The following is a 21768-nucleotide window of genomic DNA, read 5'->3' on the forward strand; positions in this document are numbered from 1 at the left end:
TCAGCAAACTAACAAATCTGATTACTGTTTGGAGCCCTTGCTGCAACAGTCACCGGGTCTGTCTCCTACGGTGACGCCTGTTACCTTTCAAAAGGAACTTTCTTGAGCTCAGAGTCTTTCACATAATCGATGATCTGCTTCTGGGTTCGACCGCTGCAGAGACAGGACACGGAGAGAGAAAAGAAGGTGATGTTAAAACAAAAACGAAAAAAGATGGTTCCTCTTCTTGCCTTTCTGTCCTCTCCTCACCTGAAGCGGAATGAGGAGCCTCGGGTGAAGAGGATCGGCTTGGGTTTGGGCTTGGGCTCCTCGAACAGTCTGAAGAAGGCGTGATACTCGACGCAGATCTTCCAGAATATTTTACAGCAATCCCTGCTGGCCATGGCGAACTCCAGCGTGTCGTGGTGGGCGTTCTGCTGCAGGATGCACAAGCAGACATTAATGAGGACAGAAGAAAGAACAGTTGAAAGGCAAAGAAGAATTGAAAATAGAAAAGAGAAAATAAATGTGATATGGACTTACGGTGGGGTCGGCTCTCAGCTTGATTAGGAACCGTTTGCGTTTGAAGCTGAGTTTGCGAATCTTGGACCAGTTAAAGGCGTTGATTTTTGTATAGCCCTGAATACAGAAGAAATGAAGAGGTTTTTATCCCGGAAAATGCAACACATAGTAGAAATCGGCTACAGCACATCTGGATAAAACTATCATTCAGTGCATTCTTCCCTACACCAGATGGGTGGAGAATAACCACAAAACCTCATGAACCAATTAACAGAGTTGTCATATCAGCTAAAAAGTTTTAAAGATCCTGCCACTCTTTGGAAATGTGGGAGAAAGATGAGGGCGAAGAAATTGGACTTAATTGGGGTCAGTCCGGTCCACAGAGGGTGCATCTCGTGTTTGGTTTCAAACATAACGGACAAAAGGTGCCAGAAATGTTTCACACTGTTTGAAAGGAAGCATGGCCTTTATTAAACCAGCGGCTGATAACTGAAGCTACAGCAGCTATATTTAAACCTCAACATGCAGCTGAATACTTTGGCCTGACCTTCTCTAGGTTTGAGGTTTTGCTTTCACATTGAAGAAACCCGTTACAATGAGTGGAGCAGAAAATATTTAAGAAATTTACAAGCTCATACTAGTTAGTTGGAATCTATTTTACAGCCTTGTGAATATCTCTGGGATGACTCACATTTCAGGGAAACACGTTGAGAATGTCAGGTATGCTGTTTGACCAGGGTCACAATTTATCAAACGCATAGAAGTGGAAAATCAGAGACGTGTTTTGAAGGTCAGGTTGCATTCACGGTATATTTCGGAATAAAAATGTAGCAGTAAAATTGCTTATATTATATGTTTTCTGTAAAAATTTATTTTCTGGCCAAGTTAAGCTTTGTTTTTGTTTCCATTTTCAACATTTTCATATTATTTCACACATTTTAAAACAATATAAAAGAATTAGATTGTTATAAATTTTACAAGTTTACTAGTGACGACATATTAAAATCTTTCCAAATTAAATCCCTGAGAAAATGTAAAAAAGGAGCCCGTGCAGAGACAATCCTTGTCTCTGATTGGTTATTTCTACTCTGAGCATCCGGTGATGAATCATGTGATCACTTCTGTTAAAGGTTAGTCTCACACTGCGCTCTAAAAAGGACTAAGTTGCTTTAAAAATGGGTCCGATTGTTTCTAACTGAAGCGTTTGACAACTCCAGGTGCTGTTATTTGAGGTTTTACCTGGAAGACCAGCACCCCGGTGTGCGCCACCGACAGGCTGAGTTTTGATCCCTCTCGGTCCTTCGCTGGGTGCAGACGAACACCGTACATCTCTAACCGGCGGCCGATCTCCAGCAGCTGGTAGTCTGACTCGGCTGGCGTCTGCCCGCTGCGGAGGAGAGCGATCAATCAGGCCATCAGTTATCCATCAGTCAGCACACCAATCAATGAGCAGCTCATTTAACTCTCTCCAAAGCGGAAGCAATGAAACGTTCACTTTAGTTTCTCCCTTTTGTGTGAGCTTGTAAATAAACGTGTCTCAATGTGCTCTCACACCAGATATAGGTTGGGCACCAGAGGCAGTTACCATGGCAACAGATGCAAGGCTTTTTTTTTTTCTGCTTTTTTTTAAGCGCTTTTCTGATTGACAAGAAAATATTTAAGAAAATCCCAAACCAAGTGGGCATGTGTCACTGTTTGAAACAGATGTCGGACATCTGGAACACTCCCTGTTTCTATTGTGAACGTGGTCTTTAAATACCAACTCTTGTCAATAGCGGGAACTGCAGAGGGCGGAAAGAAAATCCGCCACAAAAGACGTTTTTTTGCTCACAAAATCAGAAAATTGCTTCCTGTTTCCTGTATAAGCTGCTGAATTAGCCACTTCCTTCCTGCGTCGGTTAGTGTGTGTGTGTGTGTGTGTGTGTGGTGGGAGAATGCGGTGCTCAGTGTGAGCGTGACAGATTATTAACAAGTTAACAGTCCAGTTTTCAGCTCTTATCTGCAGCTGAGAGGAATTCACTGTATATCCATAAAAAAAAGGAAATGCATTTGTCATTTATTTGCTAACAGCAGGAGGGAAGGCGCAGCTATAATGTAAGTGAGAAGAGAGATGTGTGTGTGTGTGTGTGTGTGTGTGTGTGTGTGTGTGTGTGTGTGTGTGTGTGTGTGAGAGTAATCCCAGGGGCACAGAGGGAGTGCCAAGTGGTATGTTTGCAGATAGCCACCTCTGCGGGGGAGAGATTTAGACGTGTGTGTGTTTGTGTGTGTGTGTGTGTGTGTGTGTGTGTGTGTGTGTGTGTGTGTGTGTGTGTGTGTGTGTGTGTGTGTGTGTGTGCACGTGTGTGGTAACAGTTGTCATTAAACGTCTCTGCAGGAAAGAGACTGGTGGGCTGTGTGTAATTGTGTGTGTGTTTGTGTGGCATGGCTGTGTTTGAGACTTACTGTGGCAGCATGTGCGCTGTGTGTGCGTGTCTCCGCCGACACCTCTGAGATTAATGCCACCCAGAAACTGACCGCCAGTCCGACCGAAGCTTAGCTCAGTATTGTTTTCTAAGCAACCATAATCCTCACCAGCTGTTTGCAGGTAAACAGTGCGGCTTCTATCTCTGTTAGCGTGACCCGATTTGCTGGTTCCTTTCTGCTGTTAACGCTGACATGCTGTGAAATCATGGCGGTGGATGTTTGTCACTAATGAACACATTTATTTTTAGGTCCTCCTCCTTCTTGTTGAGACACTTGTCGCAGATGTTTTCACTGTGCTGAATCATAAACGTGCAGAGCTGTTGTCAAATTCATCACCTCACATTTGAGGTAACTTAACTTATTAAGGTATTTCTGTGAAGCACATTGAACTGCCTTGGTTTTCTTATTTTTTTTTTCTTCTTTTCACCGTCTTTTAAATGTCATTTAATTTTTTTTAATGTATTTCTATGTCTCTGTAAAGCACTTTGAATGGTGTGAAAGTGAAACAAAATATGCCCTCCTTTTATCCTGCTAAAAACGGCAAGAAATACAAGTGTGGCCATGCGTGTGTGGTAACTCACACATGCTTGCGGTGGCAGTCGGTAATCTTGTCTCTGATGGCGTCCTGGTCGGGCAGATACTTATTGTGGAGGAGATGCTGCCAGCTCTGGGTCTCGTCGAAGTCTCCGATCTCGGCTGGTGGAGGGGAGGGAAAGTAAATGTTTATTTGGGACAGACAAGGTAAATAAATGATTAAATAAAGATGCAGAATGGGGAGAAAAAGGAGATGAACAAGATACAGAAAGTAGGAGAGCAACATTTCTTTATTTTCTCAATCAGTTCAAATAAATTAAAACTCCATCTCAGTCCACTCCACTGTAGCCGAGTTGAAGTGCGCGCCATCTGTTCAACACCAGCAACGATACCCCTCGTACTGTACCACCCGCAGATGCATGTACAGGCTCAGCGCTGACGGTTGCCATGACAACCGAGTCTTTTTTCTTTTTTTTTGCATGCTGCGCTGTGGCCTGCAGCTGAATCAAATCTGTGGATTCTATATTCTCCACATATGGTGCTGAATAACAACCGAGATGAGCGCAGACAGCTCGATGAGCCGCTGCCCGGCGGTGAGTATACAGACCAAAGATTGCACGGAGAGAAAACGCTCCCACAAATCCCACATCATTAAATATGCTGAAAAATGCTACTGATTTTATACAGTATGTGAGGGGGGGGGTATGATGCGTTGTGCAGCTGAAAATACAGACGGCAGCATGAACTGGGATCATCATGAACTGCCGGAGGATTCAATCTCTGGCGGCATTCATTCACGACGGGATAAAAAGGTGTGACTGTCTGTCGCGGGTCTGCTGCACTCACACTGAATGATGTGGGAGACCATGAGAGCGGCGCTGGTGTCGTTGCAGATGAGACGGCCGCATGCCAGGTCGCGTTTAACCTGCAGGGCGAACAGATACCTGGAAAGAGAGGAGCAGGGGGAGGGAGGGGAGGTTCGAGAGGGAGGAACAGCAGAAGACAGAAGGGGAGGTGTTATTAGGTTAATGCACACTCCATAAACTCAACAGCTTGCAATGTTGAAAGCAATTGCATTAGCATCAAAGTGCTGGCATTTGTGTTCACTTACACACTGCACTGCTGATACTGTGCATCTCCTGCCCTGCCCTGTGTCTGTTAATCATCACACGGTCAGCTGATTATACTACGCTCAGGACTTCATGGGAGACACACACGTGCAGCCAGCGTGTTGCTGCGGTTTAATCAAGAAAGAGCAGCGACTGCACCGTAAAGCAGAGCGGTGTGTGTGTGAAGACTGCATTCACACAGCTGACCTGAAAACCTACTCTCAGCTCAGACACAAAACTATTTGGATTCAACACACACTCCCTAAAGGCCTATTTGTACCCACATTTGCTGTATATTTTAGGGTAATAGTGAAAGCCAGTGAAAGAACAAACACAATCTGTCAGTAAAAATGGGCTAAATTCAGCAGAACTCATTTAAAATCTCGCTTTGAAGCGCAGAGCTCGGCTGATTCACCAGATTACTATTTACCGTACGTGGACAAACAGAAGACCGGCTGCCAGGAGTCCCCGTTCAGAGGATTAATGATACACAGCACCTTTTAATGTGATATCCAATTATAACTGCCAATATAGCTAATGAGGCTTCTGCGATTGCACTGTTTTATTTTAGTTTGGAGTGAAAGAACGGCAGGCAAGCTAATTTAAAGTGAAATACATGTAATATATGAAATGTATTGGTGACGTTGGCAGAAAAGTGTGATTAGTCTCTAAAAATCTGAGCTTTACTGGAGCAACAGTGTTTATTAAAAGAGTAATGACAGCATGATATATATATAAAATTTAAAAAAAAAAATCTGTATCGGTTTCGTCCGTGCCCACATCACCAATCAAAGGAAACACTGACAGCAGCAACACTGTGAGAGCCAAACAAAGGGGGAAAAAAACGGCAGCGTGCCCACTTCCTGTTTAACGTCGGAGTCAGCTGGCACACTCCAAGACGATATGAGATCAGTGGAGTGAACTGGCCGACTGAGAGGCCAGGCGGCGTCAGTGGGAACGATGTACAGCGATCTGGTGATGCTGTAAAATTAAAAGTTAGAATCTGTACAATTTCTGTCCAGGTTGATTTGGTGCAGGTGCACAAAGAGTATAAAATGCAGTTTGATTTCATTTTATAACTTGAAGACACTTCCTGTTTGGCGAGAGTCAATCCAGCTTGAGAGCTGAGAGAGCCACAGCATCATGGGAAAATGTGGAAGGTCAAATCATTCTCCTGTTTATGTTTCAGTGTGTGATGGAGAGCGGTGCTGCGCCGTGGGCGTCCTAAATGAACTTAGATAAACACAAACAGCTCAGTCGGGTCTCGTTGGCTTCATCAAACCACACAGAACATAAAAGGGAAACAAGATGGCCGCAGATAATTTACACTTCATAAAGAATTTAGTGAAAATCAGAAAATAGTTGGAAACAGGAACACTGTCAAATCTAATCTTTGAAAGCTAACAGGGCAAATACAATGCTTCCCCAGATAACCCTGGCTGTCTCACATTAAAATAAGTCTTTCAGATGATGACTCATGACCCAAAAGTAGTCATTCGTGAACACCCGTCTCCTTTTAGCTGGCATGAAACAACAAATAGTTTCACGAGCCCGTTCCAGATGACAGACTGAAATGTGTTTGGGCCCAGAAAAGACACAAAAAAACCCTGTTTGATGTCGAGGCGTGTGGATATAAATGTGTTATATCCACACCAAGAGACTTGGTCTGACCAAGAGAAACACAAAGCAGAAAACGAGAAGAGAACACATTTTAAAAAGGCCTCTGCTTCACGTTCAGATACAAAGCTGTAAAACATAAATGGTGCTTAAAAATCCTCCTGAAGGACTGAAAACACGCCAGCCAGACGGGAAACTAGCAGCAAAACAACACGTCTTTTATTTTAAGACGCTCCGTCCTCGGATAGGTGTGGTTGCTGTGTCGAGAAGACGTACCGAGTCAGCTCCTCCAAGAGCTGCGTGTGGTCAGGAGGGAAGAACTTCACCACGAAACGAAGGATGGTGTTTTTCGGCCCTGAGGGAGGGAATGTGATGGGATATGGTTAAGAGGGAAGAGACAGGAAAGGAGAGGCAGAGATGTTGTGGAGAAATATCCTTTTGCTGCCACATATTCTTCATCTTTTTACGCACTGATTTAGAAAGACTTGGGTCCTTCTGTGTTTAAACAATATGGCGTCACTTATTTAACAGAACCGGTTTGATAGCACAACAGGAGCAGGTAATGTGTTTGAAGTGTGAGAGAAGAGACGACATCTGCGAGCTACTTACGTCTGATCTGCTTTAGCGTCGGCTTCAGCAGATCCAGCCACACCTGTGGAGGACAGAGAACAGCTTTGCTGTTATTACGCTGTCTTACTGACGGATATCTGAGGGATTTTGTCCTGATAGTCTGCCGTGATCCTTCTGGACATTGTTGGCCTAAAACGGCAGCTCAGTGACTAACCTTAACTGTAGAATACAAACATACGGTATCAGCAATAACGAAATCTCTGTTATCTAACTTTACTGCATTTTTCCAGGTGTGAGAACACGGATCATTTCATTTCTAAATTTGCTAAATAACATTGCAGCTGTGTTTGTGCAGCCTCAGTTCATTTGCACTGCAGATGGTAGATAAAGGTAATACCAAAGATTTTTTGATCCAGAAATAAATAAACATGTAAATTCCTTCCATTGGTTCGATTGGGGGACACACTGGATGTTAAAGACCGGTAATTTTCCACTTTCTCTCAGTTAGAACCAATTATTTTGAAGTATTCTGGCAGCAAACCGTCTCTGAGTTTCTATAACAAATGATGAATATGTCAGTTCTCTGCAGGAAATATTCAGAAACTGCTTCATTCAGGTCTTGTTGACACTGTTAACTCCATTAACACAGAAATTACCACTGACCGCACCGTTGCACTTGGAAATTCAATGTGAGCCAGATGAAGCCTAATGGCAGTGCATGATGTCACATTAAATCCAAAAGCCTGAAATGCTCCTCACAATGTTGGGGCGTATCATATTATGCTGTGCAGCTTCACGTCCTTGTGTGTGGATCCGTATCTTTCTGCGTACGTGTCTGACAATGTTGTAATTATTTCTCCAACATTACATCAGTCATTCCATTGAGCCACTTCAAAACAACTGTCCTCCTGCCCGAGGCACTGAAATGCACAGAGTGTCTCTGTTAGAAAACATTGAAGCGTTTGTATTTGCACGCACATGTATTGACTGATGAACAAGTTGCTCCATGTGTGAGCTGCAGACCGGCAGCTAAATCCTCTTTTATATGAGCTAATGGACATTTAACCAGAACAGCAGTCAGCAGCATCAAACTGCAGACACACCCCTGGAACGTACAGCAAGCCTGCAACCTATTACAAGCAGCTGCTTTGTGGAAAAGGTGGAGAACCTGAAACCAGGTGGAGGCTCCGTTTCAAATCCACATAAATGCACATAAAAGGTGGAAAAAAAAAAAAAAAAAAAAAGAGCTTCTCTAAGAGTTTCCCTGTGTTGTATCAAGCACTTCTCTTACATGTGACAAAACACAACCTTTGACTGTGCACCTATGTGATACAAGCATAAGTGAACTTGTGGCATAGAGAGAGGAAAGCAGCGCTTTGAGCTCTTAGAAAAGATCTTCCCAGATGAAGAGGGAAAAACTTTTAGAAGATGAATGTAGATCTGTGAAAGTCAAACTGAACAACAAATAAGAACAGTCTGCTAAAAAAAAAAATCTTCCTTGAGGCTGCAAATGTCATAAAGCTGAAGCTACTTTGACAAATACTTCATACTAAACTAAACTTTGAGCTTTGAAGTGTTTAAGTCTGCAACCACAACAAGCAGAACAACATCATCTCGAGTAATAAAAGCCACAGAGTCTGAGTGTGTAACTGTCTGACCGTCATCTTCCTCTGGTCCTGGTACTCCAGTCCGAAATAGTCTCCCTCCGACAGGTTGAGATTGACACAAACCAGGTCAAACAACACTTTGCCGGGCGAACGATTCTGGAAAAGAAGAAGAAATGAGATTAAAATGATGACTGAATTAATTAATTAATTACATCGTTTCCACGTGTGTCAGTCAGCTGCTCTTAGAAATGCACATTGTTCTTTCGATACATGATTTTGAAATTTGATTTTCATCAGCTGTGGTACGCCCGAGAGGGAAGTTGTTGACACATGTTACTTCCTGTATTTTCTGATGATTAATAATTGTTTTGAGGCATTTCTTAATGAAAAAAAAAAAAAAATGCTAAAATTCTGCAGCTTCTTAAGTGCGATTTTTTTTGGGGGGTTCCTTTAGTTAAAGTGTTGATGATAATAAATTCAATATGTTTTGGTTGTGGGATTTTAATGGAGACAAAACAAGACATTTTAGGCTGCTGTTTGTGCTTTTGGAAAACACTTGTCCACCTTTTTTTTTTAATATATTTTCTGACATTTCAAAGATCAAACAACTAATTGCTTCCTCAAGAAAATAATCAGCAGATCAATCGATGATCAAAACAATCATTAGTTGCAACTCGAGAGGAAATGTTGCTTAGTGCTTATAATTAGTGTGACATTGTCTGACTTTATGAACAAGCACGGGACCCAAAAATGTGGATCCAAAATAGACACATGGAGGAGATATGGAACCAAACCCCAAATTAGCCCCGAATAATTTTAGCAGTTCGAGCTGAATGGCACCACCCTGGCAGTTTGCAGAGCTGTAGAAAAGTTACAGCGTACTATTATACACTCAGTGCAGCTGATGAGGAAATATGTGGTTGTAAAGGAACACATTCTTTACTCTCACGGGCTCACATGAGCAAAAACACAGATTAATCTGGACCTCGAGAGCAAAGACACAACTTCACGCTTCAGACAAAATATATACTCTAGATACACGTGACATTAGGAAAGGGTCATTTTGTAGTGTGTGTGTATGTGTGTGTGTATGTGTGTGTGTGTATGTGTGTGTGTGTGTGTGTGTATGTGTGTGTGTGTATTCTGTCATCAACAACCAATACAGGACTCACTTCTCCAAACGTTCGCAAACAAACAAACTAAAAATATCCGATAGTGATGTATAAAAGGACAAAGTGTTGAAGACAGTGACTGATTGATGCAAGAGTTAGTAATGGTGGATTCAACTTTTACATACATTTTTCTTAAGCTTAAGGACATGTGGAAGAGTGGTCAGGAGAAAACTGGGAAGACAAGTCGGAGCTGTGAAGGCCAAGGTGCGAGCCAAGTCTGTCACCATCTGGAGACAGCATGTGTGTGTCCAATCTGTCCGTGGAGACACACCCACACACTGTCCGCACCCACTCACCTGAACTCACATGTCACCTCTACATATGGACACAGGCTGCTGTCTGACATCCAGGATACCAACTGAATGACTGTGTGTGTGTTTTCACAGAGAGATTGACAGATGCTGTTGTCCTGCACAAAGCTCATGGATCTCCAGAGTTTGGAGCAGGTCCAGATCTGGGTATAGCGGTAATCTTGGTTTAAACGAGGTTAGGAGAGGGAGAACAGGTTGGAAGAGAATCCGAGAGGGCTTAAAAGACAGGAAAGGAGACAATAACCTGCAGATAATGTCCAACTTCAACCATGCAGGGCCCAGTTTTCTGCAGCGCAAAACAATGTTGGTCTTGGTGGAGAGGCAGGAGTTTTATCATGTGACACAAGGCAGAAACAGGAGAATTGGAACAGAATACAACAAAGAAAACGTTGTTAAAAGCTGCATGAATCCTGCAGAAAAGGAGGAGACCGGAGTTGTCCGGAGGATGGGAAGGATGAGACAGAGAAGCAGAAGCCAGAAACATTTGTGGACAGGGTGCAGCAGGTCTTCTCGGTATGAAAAGTATCTTGACACTGAACTCCAAGTGTGTTTTGGGGAAAAGCAATTTCCTTCAATATCAGCGAACCCTTCTCCAATAACTACAGAGAGCATGTGTGCATGCATTGGGGAGATACCCTGTATCACATTCTAGTAATGTAACACAGGAATGCAGATGGGAATGTCGCCGCAGGAACGGCGGTGGAATATATATCAATCGCAGTTATAATAACACAGGCGTCACGAACACATGACAAGCGACCACTGAGAATGCTGCAGGATCGACTTACAGCTGTGAGCAAAGATTAAAACACCTTCACTCAGACTTTCACTGAAGACACTTGATTTTTCTGTCAGCTCAAGCAAACCTGGTTCTGCACTGCTATATTTTGTCATGGTCCTGTTTGTATTTCTGTCAAAATACCAGGCTGGCAGCCTCGAGATAAAAAACCTAAATGTGGCTAAAAGATGGTGGAAAAAAAAAAAGAAAAAAAAAAAAAAGCTGTAATGAAAAGGTGAGAGTGAAGTGCTGGGAAGTGAAGAAAGCCGGATCCCAAACAGACTTAAAAACCGATAGGCGCGGTCGCACTCAGCTCTTTTTTTGGGCACTGAAGCAAACCTCTAAAAACAACATACAGTGGCAGGCCAGACTCAGTAAATCTGGTGCACAGAAAGAAACAGCTGGCAAACTTCAACAGCCGTGAGGAGACGGTGACAGTGCAGAGATGGAAGCTTTGAAGGCCCGGTACATGTCTAAACTTTGGGAACGGTTGGTGAAATTCAATGTGAGCTTATAAAGCAATATTTTTTTGTTTACTGTAGATTTGCGTGGTGTTTCACTTCCACTCAGATGAGGGGGGAACAAAAGAGAGAAGTGTGATTATGTCACTGTGAACAGTCACAGAAGAACCAAAATAATGTATAAACCTCAGTGGTAAAATTTCTTATCATCTGAGATAAAACATCAAGGACTCCTGGATTTATTAATGCTGTGTGTTTTCATATTTTTATGACACCTTTATGGATGCAATAAGATCGTTGGCAGTGGAAACATTACAAAAGGCTTATATTTCTGAATGTTGAAATAAATTGCATCATCTCTCATATTTTAGTATTCAAATTTTACACCGGGTGAAAAGTCGAAAAGCCTAATGGGAAGATAAAGACAGACTTTGAGAGGCTTTAGCTTCAAAAAAGTGTCGCTTCAAATGGAGCAGCCTTTTCTCATGATCTGCCCTGATCTTGGCAACAGTGTCAGCACAGGAAGGAGTCACCCGTGGAGGTCAAACATGACATACATACACATATATAGAGCAGGAGAATAAAAACAGGCTTCGGTGTCACACGGGGATAGTGAGGATGTTAATGACAGGCAAATCTCTCGACACATTTTTATAAGTTGGAAGTTTTGAGGTTAAAAATAACGTGTGTGTGTGTGTGTGTGTGTGTGTGTGTGTGTGTGTGTGTGTGTGTGTGTGTGTGTGTGTGTGCGTGCGTGCGTGTGCGTGTGTGTGGCTATGTTGATATATTGCAGCAGAACAGACAGACTGAGGTCCTTTCACTTCAAATCACAATCGTTTCATTCAGCAACTCCCATCAATGAGGGTTCTCAGTCTGCCAAAAACACACTGGTGCACACACGGACACATTTTTATCATACTTTATCTTAATGCCTGATTTTTCTCTCATCTCATGGATGTGTTTTGCAAATCCAGACATAGACGATACTTTCTCAGTCGAATCTGCGTGCAATAAAACACGTCTTCGTGTGTTTACTTGCATGCAAACTCACAATTAAAGAAGTTCCAACGTCTCTAAAAGCAACCTGCAGAGGCCAAGGTCGCGTTCCTTCAAGGCCAAATTCAGTTTCACACAGCTGTCTTCTCGGGCCTGACACCAACACGGCTTCTCTCTCTGACGATAATTAGAAGGTTTAGCAGCGAGCCTTAACTGTCCAGCAGTGAACGGCGCGGCAATCTGTCTTCAAGACTGGCAACCGTCCGCCAACTGTTCGAGCCAAAAAGGCTTCCAAGTCGAGCCTTAAAAAGGCATCAAAATAGCTCCGTACGTGGAAAACGAAACAAAAACCACCATTTCTGTTTCTAATGCTTTGTCTTAAAATCCAATTTTGTTGTTTGTGACACAGCTGATGAGGATAACTACAACATTTGTATTAATGGTGCAGGACTGAGAAGTTGTTTATCACCACCAAAAAAGGTCTAACAACACAGAGGCCTCCCTGCAGCTGTGCTGACTGCTTCCTCTCTCCGTTTACCTTCAGAAAATGACTCAGGCGCTTTTTGTGTAGAAAACTAGACACAAATTATAGAGGTGCCCCTGACTGAAAATGCATGTTAGGGAGTTGTGTGTCACAGTTAAGTATAGAAAGATCCATTATGGTCCGTTGGCAGGTTTATTGTGGTGGATCCCATTCAGTGAGTGCTTCTGGCTTGTGGTACTGACTATAAACAAGCCTGCATCAGTGTAAATTTGAAGTCAATGACACAACACAAGTTGCTGATACAGTGGGGAAAGATTTCAGTGTCTCCTGGATTTCCTTTGGAGTCACTCCATCACTTATCTAGACACAAGTTAGGCTCTTTGCCTACAAGGGAAACTTGCCAGTAAGCCATCACGGTGCCGGTCGACTCGTCTTCCTGCCAAAACAACACCCTCGCCGTTACCCGGCAAAGTCCTCGGCCAGCTAAAACACACAAAGAACACACTTCCTCGCCGCTCCTTTGAAACCAACGCTTCTCTCATGCAACAAGGTCAGTGCCAGGCTACACTGAGATGTGGTATATCAAAGTAATAGCTCTCTCGCCTTTTGAGGTCTATAGCTGTGAAAACCTTTCTCCTCTTTTGTTACCGTTTCTCTGTGGCCGCAGCTTCTTTTATGTTAGAGATGCAGAGTTCATGAAGATGCATCAATTCCAGTAAGAAACCTGTCTGTTAGTAGTAAAACAGTCACAACAGCAGTCTCCGTGTGACCTTAACTAACAGTACACTCTCCTATTCTCTCAAAACAAAACGGGCAATTTTCCATTTACCATATAAAAGTCAAAATATTACATGTCAATTATTCTATTAATTCTCCAATGTTCCCGTCACTCTGTTTCTTCAGCTTCTTTCTAAAACCCTGCAACCCACAGCCAAGAACAATATTCTCACCATCTGTGGCGGTGAGCTGAAGGTTTACACAGAGTCCCACAGCGCCACTGATGCAAATGACCTATGAAAACCCAAAGAATGAATGGTGGTACCTCTATGTTGGGTTATGATTGATAACATATAGGTGTTTTATTAAACTTGCTAAATAAAACCACTGTAGGGATTTGTGAAAATTAAAAATCGAGATATGTTACCACACTTTTAGAATTGTTTTTTTGGATTACTGCAAGTCATTTTTGCACACGTGCATGAAATAGATGAAAAAGTCTCAGGGCAAATTGGCATGAATGGAGGGAATGTCGGAAAGGTACTCGTCTCCAGCCCTGGTCTGGTCTGGTCTGCAGCACTCTGACTAATGTCAGCAGGGATGGAAACCAGATGGGTGAGACTGACGATAAGAACTCTCCACGGAGTGAAAGAAAACACCTTGAAGCTGTTCACTTTCTTCCTTCAGTGCCCTGCTAGGAATACTAACAGCGGTGTTTCTGGCGCAGCTATTTTTTCAAGGCAGAAGAAAGAAGACTGTGTTATTAGTTTTAAATTTACCATTACTGGGAAAAATCTGCCTTTCTCATAGACAGAAAAGACAAAGAAGCAAGGAAAGTGCACAGCGAGCGGTATGAAAGAAAAGGCAGAATAACACCCTGCAGAGAGAGCATCAGGGAATCACCTGACTAACTGCTCTCCGGCTGTATGAAGAAGTAATGTGCTGTAATTTGAGCTGCAAATCTGTGTGAGCTTTGTTCTCTTCATGGTCAGTATCATCCTGAAACTCTTGACAGCCTCATACCAGCAAGCATGCTGCGTCCTGCTGCTAAACTGCATGTCAGTGGACAGAATATCAACAGCGGTTAGTTACGGCAACAATGTGCAGTGCAGCAGCACAAGAACAGAAATCATCTTCACACTCAAGGGAAGCTTCAAGTTTTAATCCAAAAGCATTAGTGTGTATTTTCTCTGTTGGTATGCATGCCAGCATTTGGTTAGACCCCCAGCTATTAGGACGATTAGCAGTGAGATAGATTGGGGGTTGTTCCCCAAAGCTTAAAATAATGTAGTCTAGCCTGCAGACACACATCGTCTGAAAGGACCCATAAAATATGGTTTCGTAGTGTCAAAGCGCCGACTTAGTCCCGCTTTAAAATTAATGGTATCACTTTATTCAATGTCGCCTAAAGCAACTGCATCGCCTCTGAAATGAGATGACAAATCACACACCTCCCCTGCAGTTTGTCCCCATCCACACTGTGCACGGGTTAACCCAGCAACTGCTGATGTCAGAGGCTAGAAAATGTTGGAGGGTTTCCCCTGCAGCCTGCTGGCATTGGCTAATGATGGATGTTTAAAGTGTCAAAACAACACCTCATTAGTTTGTGGACACTTCTGATTGGCTTTTCACTGTTACCTCTCAAACTGTCACTCATTTTGAAAAGTTTATCAGCCTGGGCAGGTTGGATGATAAACCACTCGTCACACAGCCCATTAGGCTTTTTGTGTGTATATTCGAGGCGCAATCGAAAACATCAGAGACTGTTCTTGTTGCAGAGCGAATGGAGCGCAACACGGTGATGTGCACGGATCAGAAGCTATAACCTTGGTGAGTAACTCAGGTGCTGATGCTGATCAAGTGATGTAACTTGGATTACTTACCCACAAAGGTTAAAGCTGTGTAGGCCACAGTGCTGCGTGCGCTCTGTTCGCATGCAACAGGAGAAGTCTCAAAACTCCTTGACTGCCACTCGTGTGCGTGTATATATAGGCAACCATTTTTTTTAGGCTGCAGCTTTTAACTTTCAACCTTATTAGACCTCCTATTTCGGACAAGGTATCTACATTTAGTCTCCACAAATATCACAATCTCCACCACTGACCCTCAGCTGCTGATAATATCTGTGTTTGCACACACACAACTCACATTTATGTGATAAGACATATTTGCAATCAAGTTACTATCTGAGCTACATTCACTATCAGTCTGGTATGAGGCTAGAGAATGTCAGAGATGGGGAAATGTACAATTTCACCTCAAGAATAAAAATTTTAAAAAAGAGTAGAAAAATACAAGGAACAGCAGGACAGCTGGGCAAGGCTTCCTCCCTCCCTCCTCGACTGTCCACCAATCACACTCTCCGCCTCAGATTAGGTTAAACGGCTTAACATAGTGGCAAGACGTCAAAGCCCGTTCCTCAACACTGCCAGAAGGGAAAGGACTCACACAGACAGACAGACAGACAGAGAGACAGAGACACACAAAGCACATATGCTACACTGGACTGTTGAATAAACAGCATGCTGGCAAATACCTGCCGGCATTGTGGGAAATTTAAATGGTATAAATCCTTGATGGGGTATGATGACAATGCCTACAGGCTGCTTTAAACACAACACTGCCTATTTGTGCAGTAAATATATATATATATATATATGTATGTGTGTGTGTGTGTGTGTGTGTGTGTGTGTGTGTGTGTGTGTGTGTTTGTTATGGCTCGCAGCACACTGGAAGCAGACAATTAAATTGAACAGCGGAGGGGAATACATGCACAATGTTGTACCATTAAAAAAAAAAAAAAAGCAATTAAGGTGTTGTGTCGTCTGGTGGTGTGCTCGTTTGTATGACGCCTCATGCAGTAATGAGGTCTGTAAATCTCGCAGCAGGGCGGCTTTTGTTTCCTAAAAGCTCCGTGGAGAAACAGGAAGATAAAATGGTAACGGTCAAACAAATGTAACAAGCTTTTATCTGAAGCGTCATCACGAGGCGACTTGTAGAGTCGCTGTGGAAACTCAGTCTCTACTGCAGGTTGTTAATATTTGTTCATCATAAAAACTCCAATATATCTGACATTCTGAGAGATTATCTATAAAATAATAACATTGGACACTCCAATGAAGAGTTAACTGTTATAGTTTGATCTCCTGCTTTTACATTTCTCACCTCATTTAACGTGACAGCAAAGAAGCAGCCATTAAAAGCAAGTCCCAGATGCCTGAGTTTGGCCTGAGTTTTTGTTTATGTGGGTCTATGCATTTGTTGCTAAAACAGCTAATTTACAAGGAATTAAAGGGTGTGGAAACCCAATAAAATAGAATAGGCCTGCAGTTAAGCAGATAGATAGATGATTTACAAGCACAGGCTATTAAAACCAGCTAGACAGCTATTGAAGCTTGTCAATATAAAACCAATTTTGATGTCAAAATTTACATTTGTATTCTCTGCAGCCGCTCGGCTTCAAAACAAATTCTCCTGAATCACAGCAATGACCTTAAAAAGCCCCAGAAAGCTTCGTCGATCTGTTTGAAAATTAGAAAACAGCACATTTCATTTAAATAAATCAATCACAGCCAAAGGCAGGAGGAATGAATCATCAAGGGATGCAGTCTTGGAAATTCCCATTTGGAGGTGTTAAGGGAACAGTCCCCTCAACAGTCTGTAGCTTAGGAATGATGGCAGAGAGACGGGGACATGACCAGAGAGAATAAACAGGAAAGGTGAAAATCCAAAACCACTTCATGTCCTGAAACATCACATTTCAGGCAACATTCCTTTGCAAGTTTCTTAGAGAAACAAGCGTCTGGACACTCAGGGGACACAGCAGGGGAGACACCACTGAATTCCACCGAGGCTTCTGGAAAACATCCAAAGAGACAAGGAGGGAGCGAGGAAGGAGATTAAGAAACACTTCACCTATTGAAAGAGATCTCAGTGCTGCATGCTCCCACACACACACACACTCAATAACGTCTGAGGAAGTGGGAGTAAAGTTACTGGTCCAGACCTGCGGTGCGGATTGAGCGAGGTTGTTCTGTGGCCTTTGAAAGGTTTAATAATGGCGAACACTTAGCAAGGGGGAGAAATCTCATTTAGGATATTGAAGCAGACACTTGGGGTTTAAGCTGCAGGCTAAATTCTTAGCGTGCCAGACTCTCTCATGTTGAGGAATCGCTTCATTCCAGTTTTACTCTCCATACAGCAACAATTCAGCTTCAGTCCCTGTTCATTCATAATGCCCTTCAAACATGTGAAGAGTGGCGTGTTTCTGTGGAGAAATAAAGCTCTCCATCCCCCAACACACTCTACAGTCTTACAGCTGACTGTATCACCTTTGCCAGGGGAGAAGCCTGACAGAGGTAAACCACTCTCCTCCGTCATGGAGGGAAGATTTACAGCAGCAGGGGCGGCTGGGATGAGAATCAGTCAAGTCGACACAGAGACCTGTCCAGAGAAAGAGAAGTCTACTTTCTGAGAGACATTTTGTGCAACAGATTCCTCTCTGCTGCCTCGTTTCATCACGAGGTTCTAGTTTTCCCGTTTAAGGGAAGAGAAAATCAAATCAAGCCTCACACTGCAGCTAAAATGATCCGATTAGAAAAAGACAGGACTGTTGGCTGATTAAATCAAAGCCTGAGTCCAACAGCAACACATATCACCAAACACACCTTCTATTTTATTTAAACAGACATCCCCATCCACATTCATTTGTCAAACATGAGATCCAAATGGGTTCTGGCGACCTTCCAGGGTGTCTGTTGCCGGCGATAAACCTGCAGCTGATGTTCATTTTCCATTGTGTGTAAAACAACAGCATCAAGGTATTACCACACCAGACTGAAAGCTGAGATATTATTAAGCAAGTTAACCATCAGAAATACAACAACTCCTTTCAAATACAGGATATAATTAATGTTTGAAGAGTGAAATGAGCAGATAAACTGCAACTACTGCACTTGTAATCCATAAAAACGACCAAATCTGTGGTTTTGTGTGGCAGAGTGAAGCAGGGGGTGCAGTGATTACCCTAAATGGGGCCCAGCTCTTCACTCTTGGCTTGACTAGCCTCCACCGGGGACCTCATTCAGTGCAATTACAAAAAAAGAAAAGAAAAAAATAAGGACATAATCTGCAGCCAAGCAGAGCAGACAGTGTGTTTGCTCATTCACTGGCTCATTCTCGTAATGCGAAAGGCTTCTGTGGGAGACGGATGTGTGTCTGTACTGGTCTTCCTCTCCCCCAGAGCTCTCTCTATTTCCATAACACCACGTCTCTCTTTTTGTCCCTCAGCGAGGCCCTCTTCGGTTCTCCTCCACCCCCACCCTGCTCCCTTTTAGAGACAATCTCTCTCTAATTGTTTCTGCATCAGCTTCCACTCACTAGCAATAATCACCAAGTCTCACACGTTCCTTCCCTCCTTCCTGGCTTGGAGGCAGCTTTGAACTCCGCAGGTTTAAATGCTTCCACGTGGCTCCACGTGCACAAACGCACTTTAACGGCAAAATAACAGAATGCATGTTTCTGGTGAAAGAGTGCAACAGCGGTACAGAACATCATGTCTCACACCAGAGAGGCTGGTGAGAAGGCTAAAAGTGCAACATCATTGCCACAACCTGTAGCAGGACAATAAACTACACTGGCAGGTCGAAGCTCAGCTACAGAAAGAAGAAGTAGCTAAAGAGAAGTCAGTCCCTCTCTGAGGTCTCTGACCACAGGAATGAGACAGCGAACGCCAACCATTACATAATACAGCAACACAGTTCCTCTGTGAGAGACTCAGGCACACTGTGTACACACGTTTCCCCAACTTCGGTCACTTTATATGCAGATGAGGGTCACAGAAATGATTAAGACTGATATTTTAGGTTATATTGCAATTGCAATTTTTGAGAAAAGGTAAAAATCAAGCATTTTTGATTGCAACAATCACATAAAAACTCCAGGAGGGACTGATTAAAGCTGTAAGCATGTATTTTTAATTTTGGAAAATGCACATTTGGTGTTCTGAGAAAGGGATTCACTTGGGGGATTGTAGAGTCACAAAAATCCAGATTATCCTGATGTGCTTCATGTTGCTTCATGTCATCTATGTGATGTGACTCACTGCTGAGGGGAAGATGATACATCCTCCAGGCAATTCAATGGAAAAAAAAAAGAAAGAACAATACATTATTTAGTCATGTTCATCCCTCACTTCCATCTAGTCATTAATTGTAGGATATTACATGGGCAAATCTGATTAAATATTCATTTCAATAGGAATCTAATTAACTCATCTTACTGCATGGCAGGTTGTATCCTGCACACATGTATTCAACGTGTATATGTCCATGCCTATAAACGCACACATCCATATTACATACTTTAATGTGGCCCCAATCAAATAGAATCACTCAGTTTGTTACGATTCAGCAGAGACTGGGAGGTTTTAACACACACACACACACACACACACACACACACACACACACACACACACACACACACAGGGAGCAGGTCGCTGTAGATGATGAATGAGGCCTGCCAGAGCTACTGTTAGTTCTGTAAACACTCCAAGAAAGTAAGAGATTATCTAGAAGAGAAGACCAGAGAAGAGAAAATGGCTCATAAACCTGCAGAGATCATGCAGCTAGTGTTTCGGCCTCGCCCTGAAATAACTTCAGTGTCTTTAAACATCACCTTGGTTCTACCCACACACTCAAACCACGGCAGCTTAATTACCAGGACTCCTGCCAACTTTACAACACGACCAGAGTTTGGCTCCAAAACACACACTCTCTCATCTCTTATCACTTTGCACTGGTTTCTGTCTTTCTTCTTATTTCCAGTGTAGATGTAAATTCGTTCATATATGCCTCAGGGTGAAATACTGCAGCAGAGGACTTACAAATACAAATTAAAAGAAAAGAAGCTGTTGCACAACTAAAGTTTAAAAAAAGTAACTGTCTGCGTACTAATTCTAATGCGAGGCTGCTTTAAAACTCATTTCCTCTGCTCTTGTTAGACCCAAATAGACTCAGAGATGGGTGTACACCAATGAGGCACTCATAGCTCCGTTGTGGAGGAGGGATGAAACACAGCACAGGAGAGAAGTCTGGATTTGAGCATTTGGAGGCCAAAACGGTGCCCTTAAAATGATAAAGAAGGAAGCCAATAAAACAAAAAAAATAGGAAAATTCATGTTACGACAGTGTCATTGTAATTTCCCTCGTGTCTGTTTTAAAACAGACACTTTTAAAAAGGTGTGACTCACTCCCGTTCTCATTCCTTTCATATCTGGTCTCCCCACATGTATCACTCACTCCCAAGGCAGCGAGCAGCACAAAGGCACATCAATTTCCAAATGTCAACGGCTCCACGTCGAAGCTAAAGAGCGACCGTGTGTGTGTGTGTGTTTCTGCATAATGTAGCTGGGGACTTGTAGCTCATTCATCACAGGCCTTTGGGGACTGCTAGTCCATCAAATGATGGTGTCTGTAAAGCAGTTTTATCATCCCTAATCCTCATAACCCCCCCCCCCCCCCCCCCCCCCGCACCCCTCCCGGAGTCCCGTATGTTTCCCCACAGCTCTCTCCGAGACAGAAACACACATGAGGTCAGGAGCAATGCAGATCATGAAGCCGCAATCCAATCATGTGACAAAAACCTTTGCTGTTATCTTATTACACGAACACCTCCCACACACGTGTGCGTAAACACACCGCTGTCCGCTCACTCCTGCTGCCTGCTTTCAAAGTCAGTCTTGGTTGTGGATACATCGGATGGTCTTACGAGGATTAAGGTCGAGTATAGCATGCTGGATAAGAAAGGAAAACTATGAACCGATCAGACTCCACTTATCGACAGATAAGAGAAAAATAATGGTGTCATACGATCATCTATGAGACAGAAGCAACAGACTAAACGGGATGAAAGCGTTAAAGCTCCCATCAGGTCACATGTGGCTCCATATGTGCAGGTCGTAATCACCCAAAGAATTACAAAGGCATCATCTGGACCAATGAGATTTCTTAGTGAGGGCAGGTCCATGGGGGACAGGCCTCGCAGAGCTGTCCTGCTCTCCAGGGACTCAGCAGGACTTTGTAATGCAGTCCAGGTCAAAACGGGGACATGAGGACACGGCAGTTGTCTGACAAATCTGTAGTGAACTTCAGTTACATCACAAAGGTCCAACAAGAGAAGAAGATGAGAGCAGATTGTGACTGAATGTAAAAACCAGCAGGTTAAAATAAGACGAGCATGTTAAAAACATTAGGATGATGGTTCCAGTGTTTCCTGAAGTGACATGAACCAAAACACGTCATTTTGAAACTCATTTATTTATTTCATTTTACTTCTTAGAGCTTGTGCTACATAAAACCAAAACTTTTAGCGAAAGAACCAAGAACTAAACCCTGTGAATGGTTTCATTGATTCAAATACAAGAGTCTTGAAGCAAATGAGTAACAT

General features: G+C 43.0%; 1 protein-coding gene across 2 annotated transcripts in view; it reads right to left on the reverse strand.

The window, feature by feature from the left end:
* LOC138207061 (FERM, ARHGEF and pleckstrin domain-containing protein 1-like) overlaps positions 1-21768 on the reverse strand; it is a 47321-nt gene that overhangs the window by 15894 nt on the left and 9659 nt on the right. For both annotated transcript variants that reach the window (XM_069164059.1, XM_069164058.1), the window contains exons 3-11: positions 8453-8557; positions 6834-6876; positions 6501-6579; positions 4345-4442; positions 3546-3660; positions 1741-1888; positions 523-618; positions 250-416; positions 85-153 (exon numbers count right to left, since the gene is read on the reverse strand). In XM_069164059.1, the coding sequence (XP_069020160.1) occupies positions 85-153; positions 250-416; positions 523-618; positions 1741-1888; positions 3546-3660; positions 4345-4442; positions 6501-6579; positions 6834-6876; positions 8453-8557 (920 nt within the window). The remainder of the gene's footprint in view (positions 1-84; positions 154-249; positions 417-522; positions 619-1740; positions 1889-3545; positions 3661-4344; positions 4443-6500; positions 6580-6833; positions 6877-8452; positions 8558-21768) is intronic.

The sequence above is a fragment of the Embiotoca jacksoni genome, unplaced genomic scaffold, assembly GCF_022577435.1.
Source record: "Embiotoca jacksoni isolate LCO1_2020_lvr unplaced genomic scaffold, fEmbJac1.0.p SCAF_30, whole genome shotgun sequence".
NCBI classification, from domain to species: Eukaryota; Metazoa; Chordata; class Actinopteri; family Embiotocidae; genus Embiotoca; species Embiotoca jacksoni.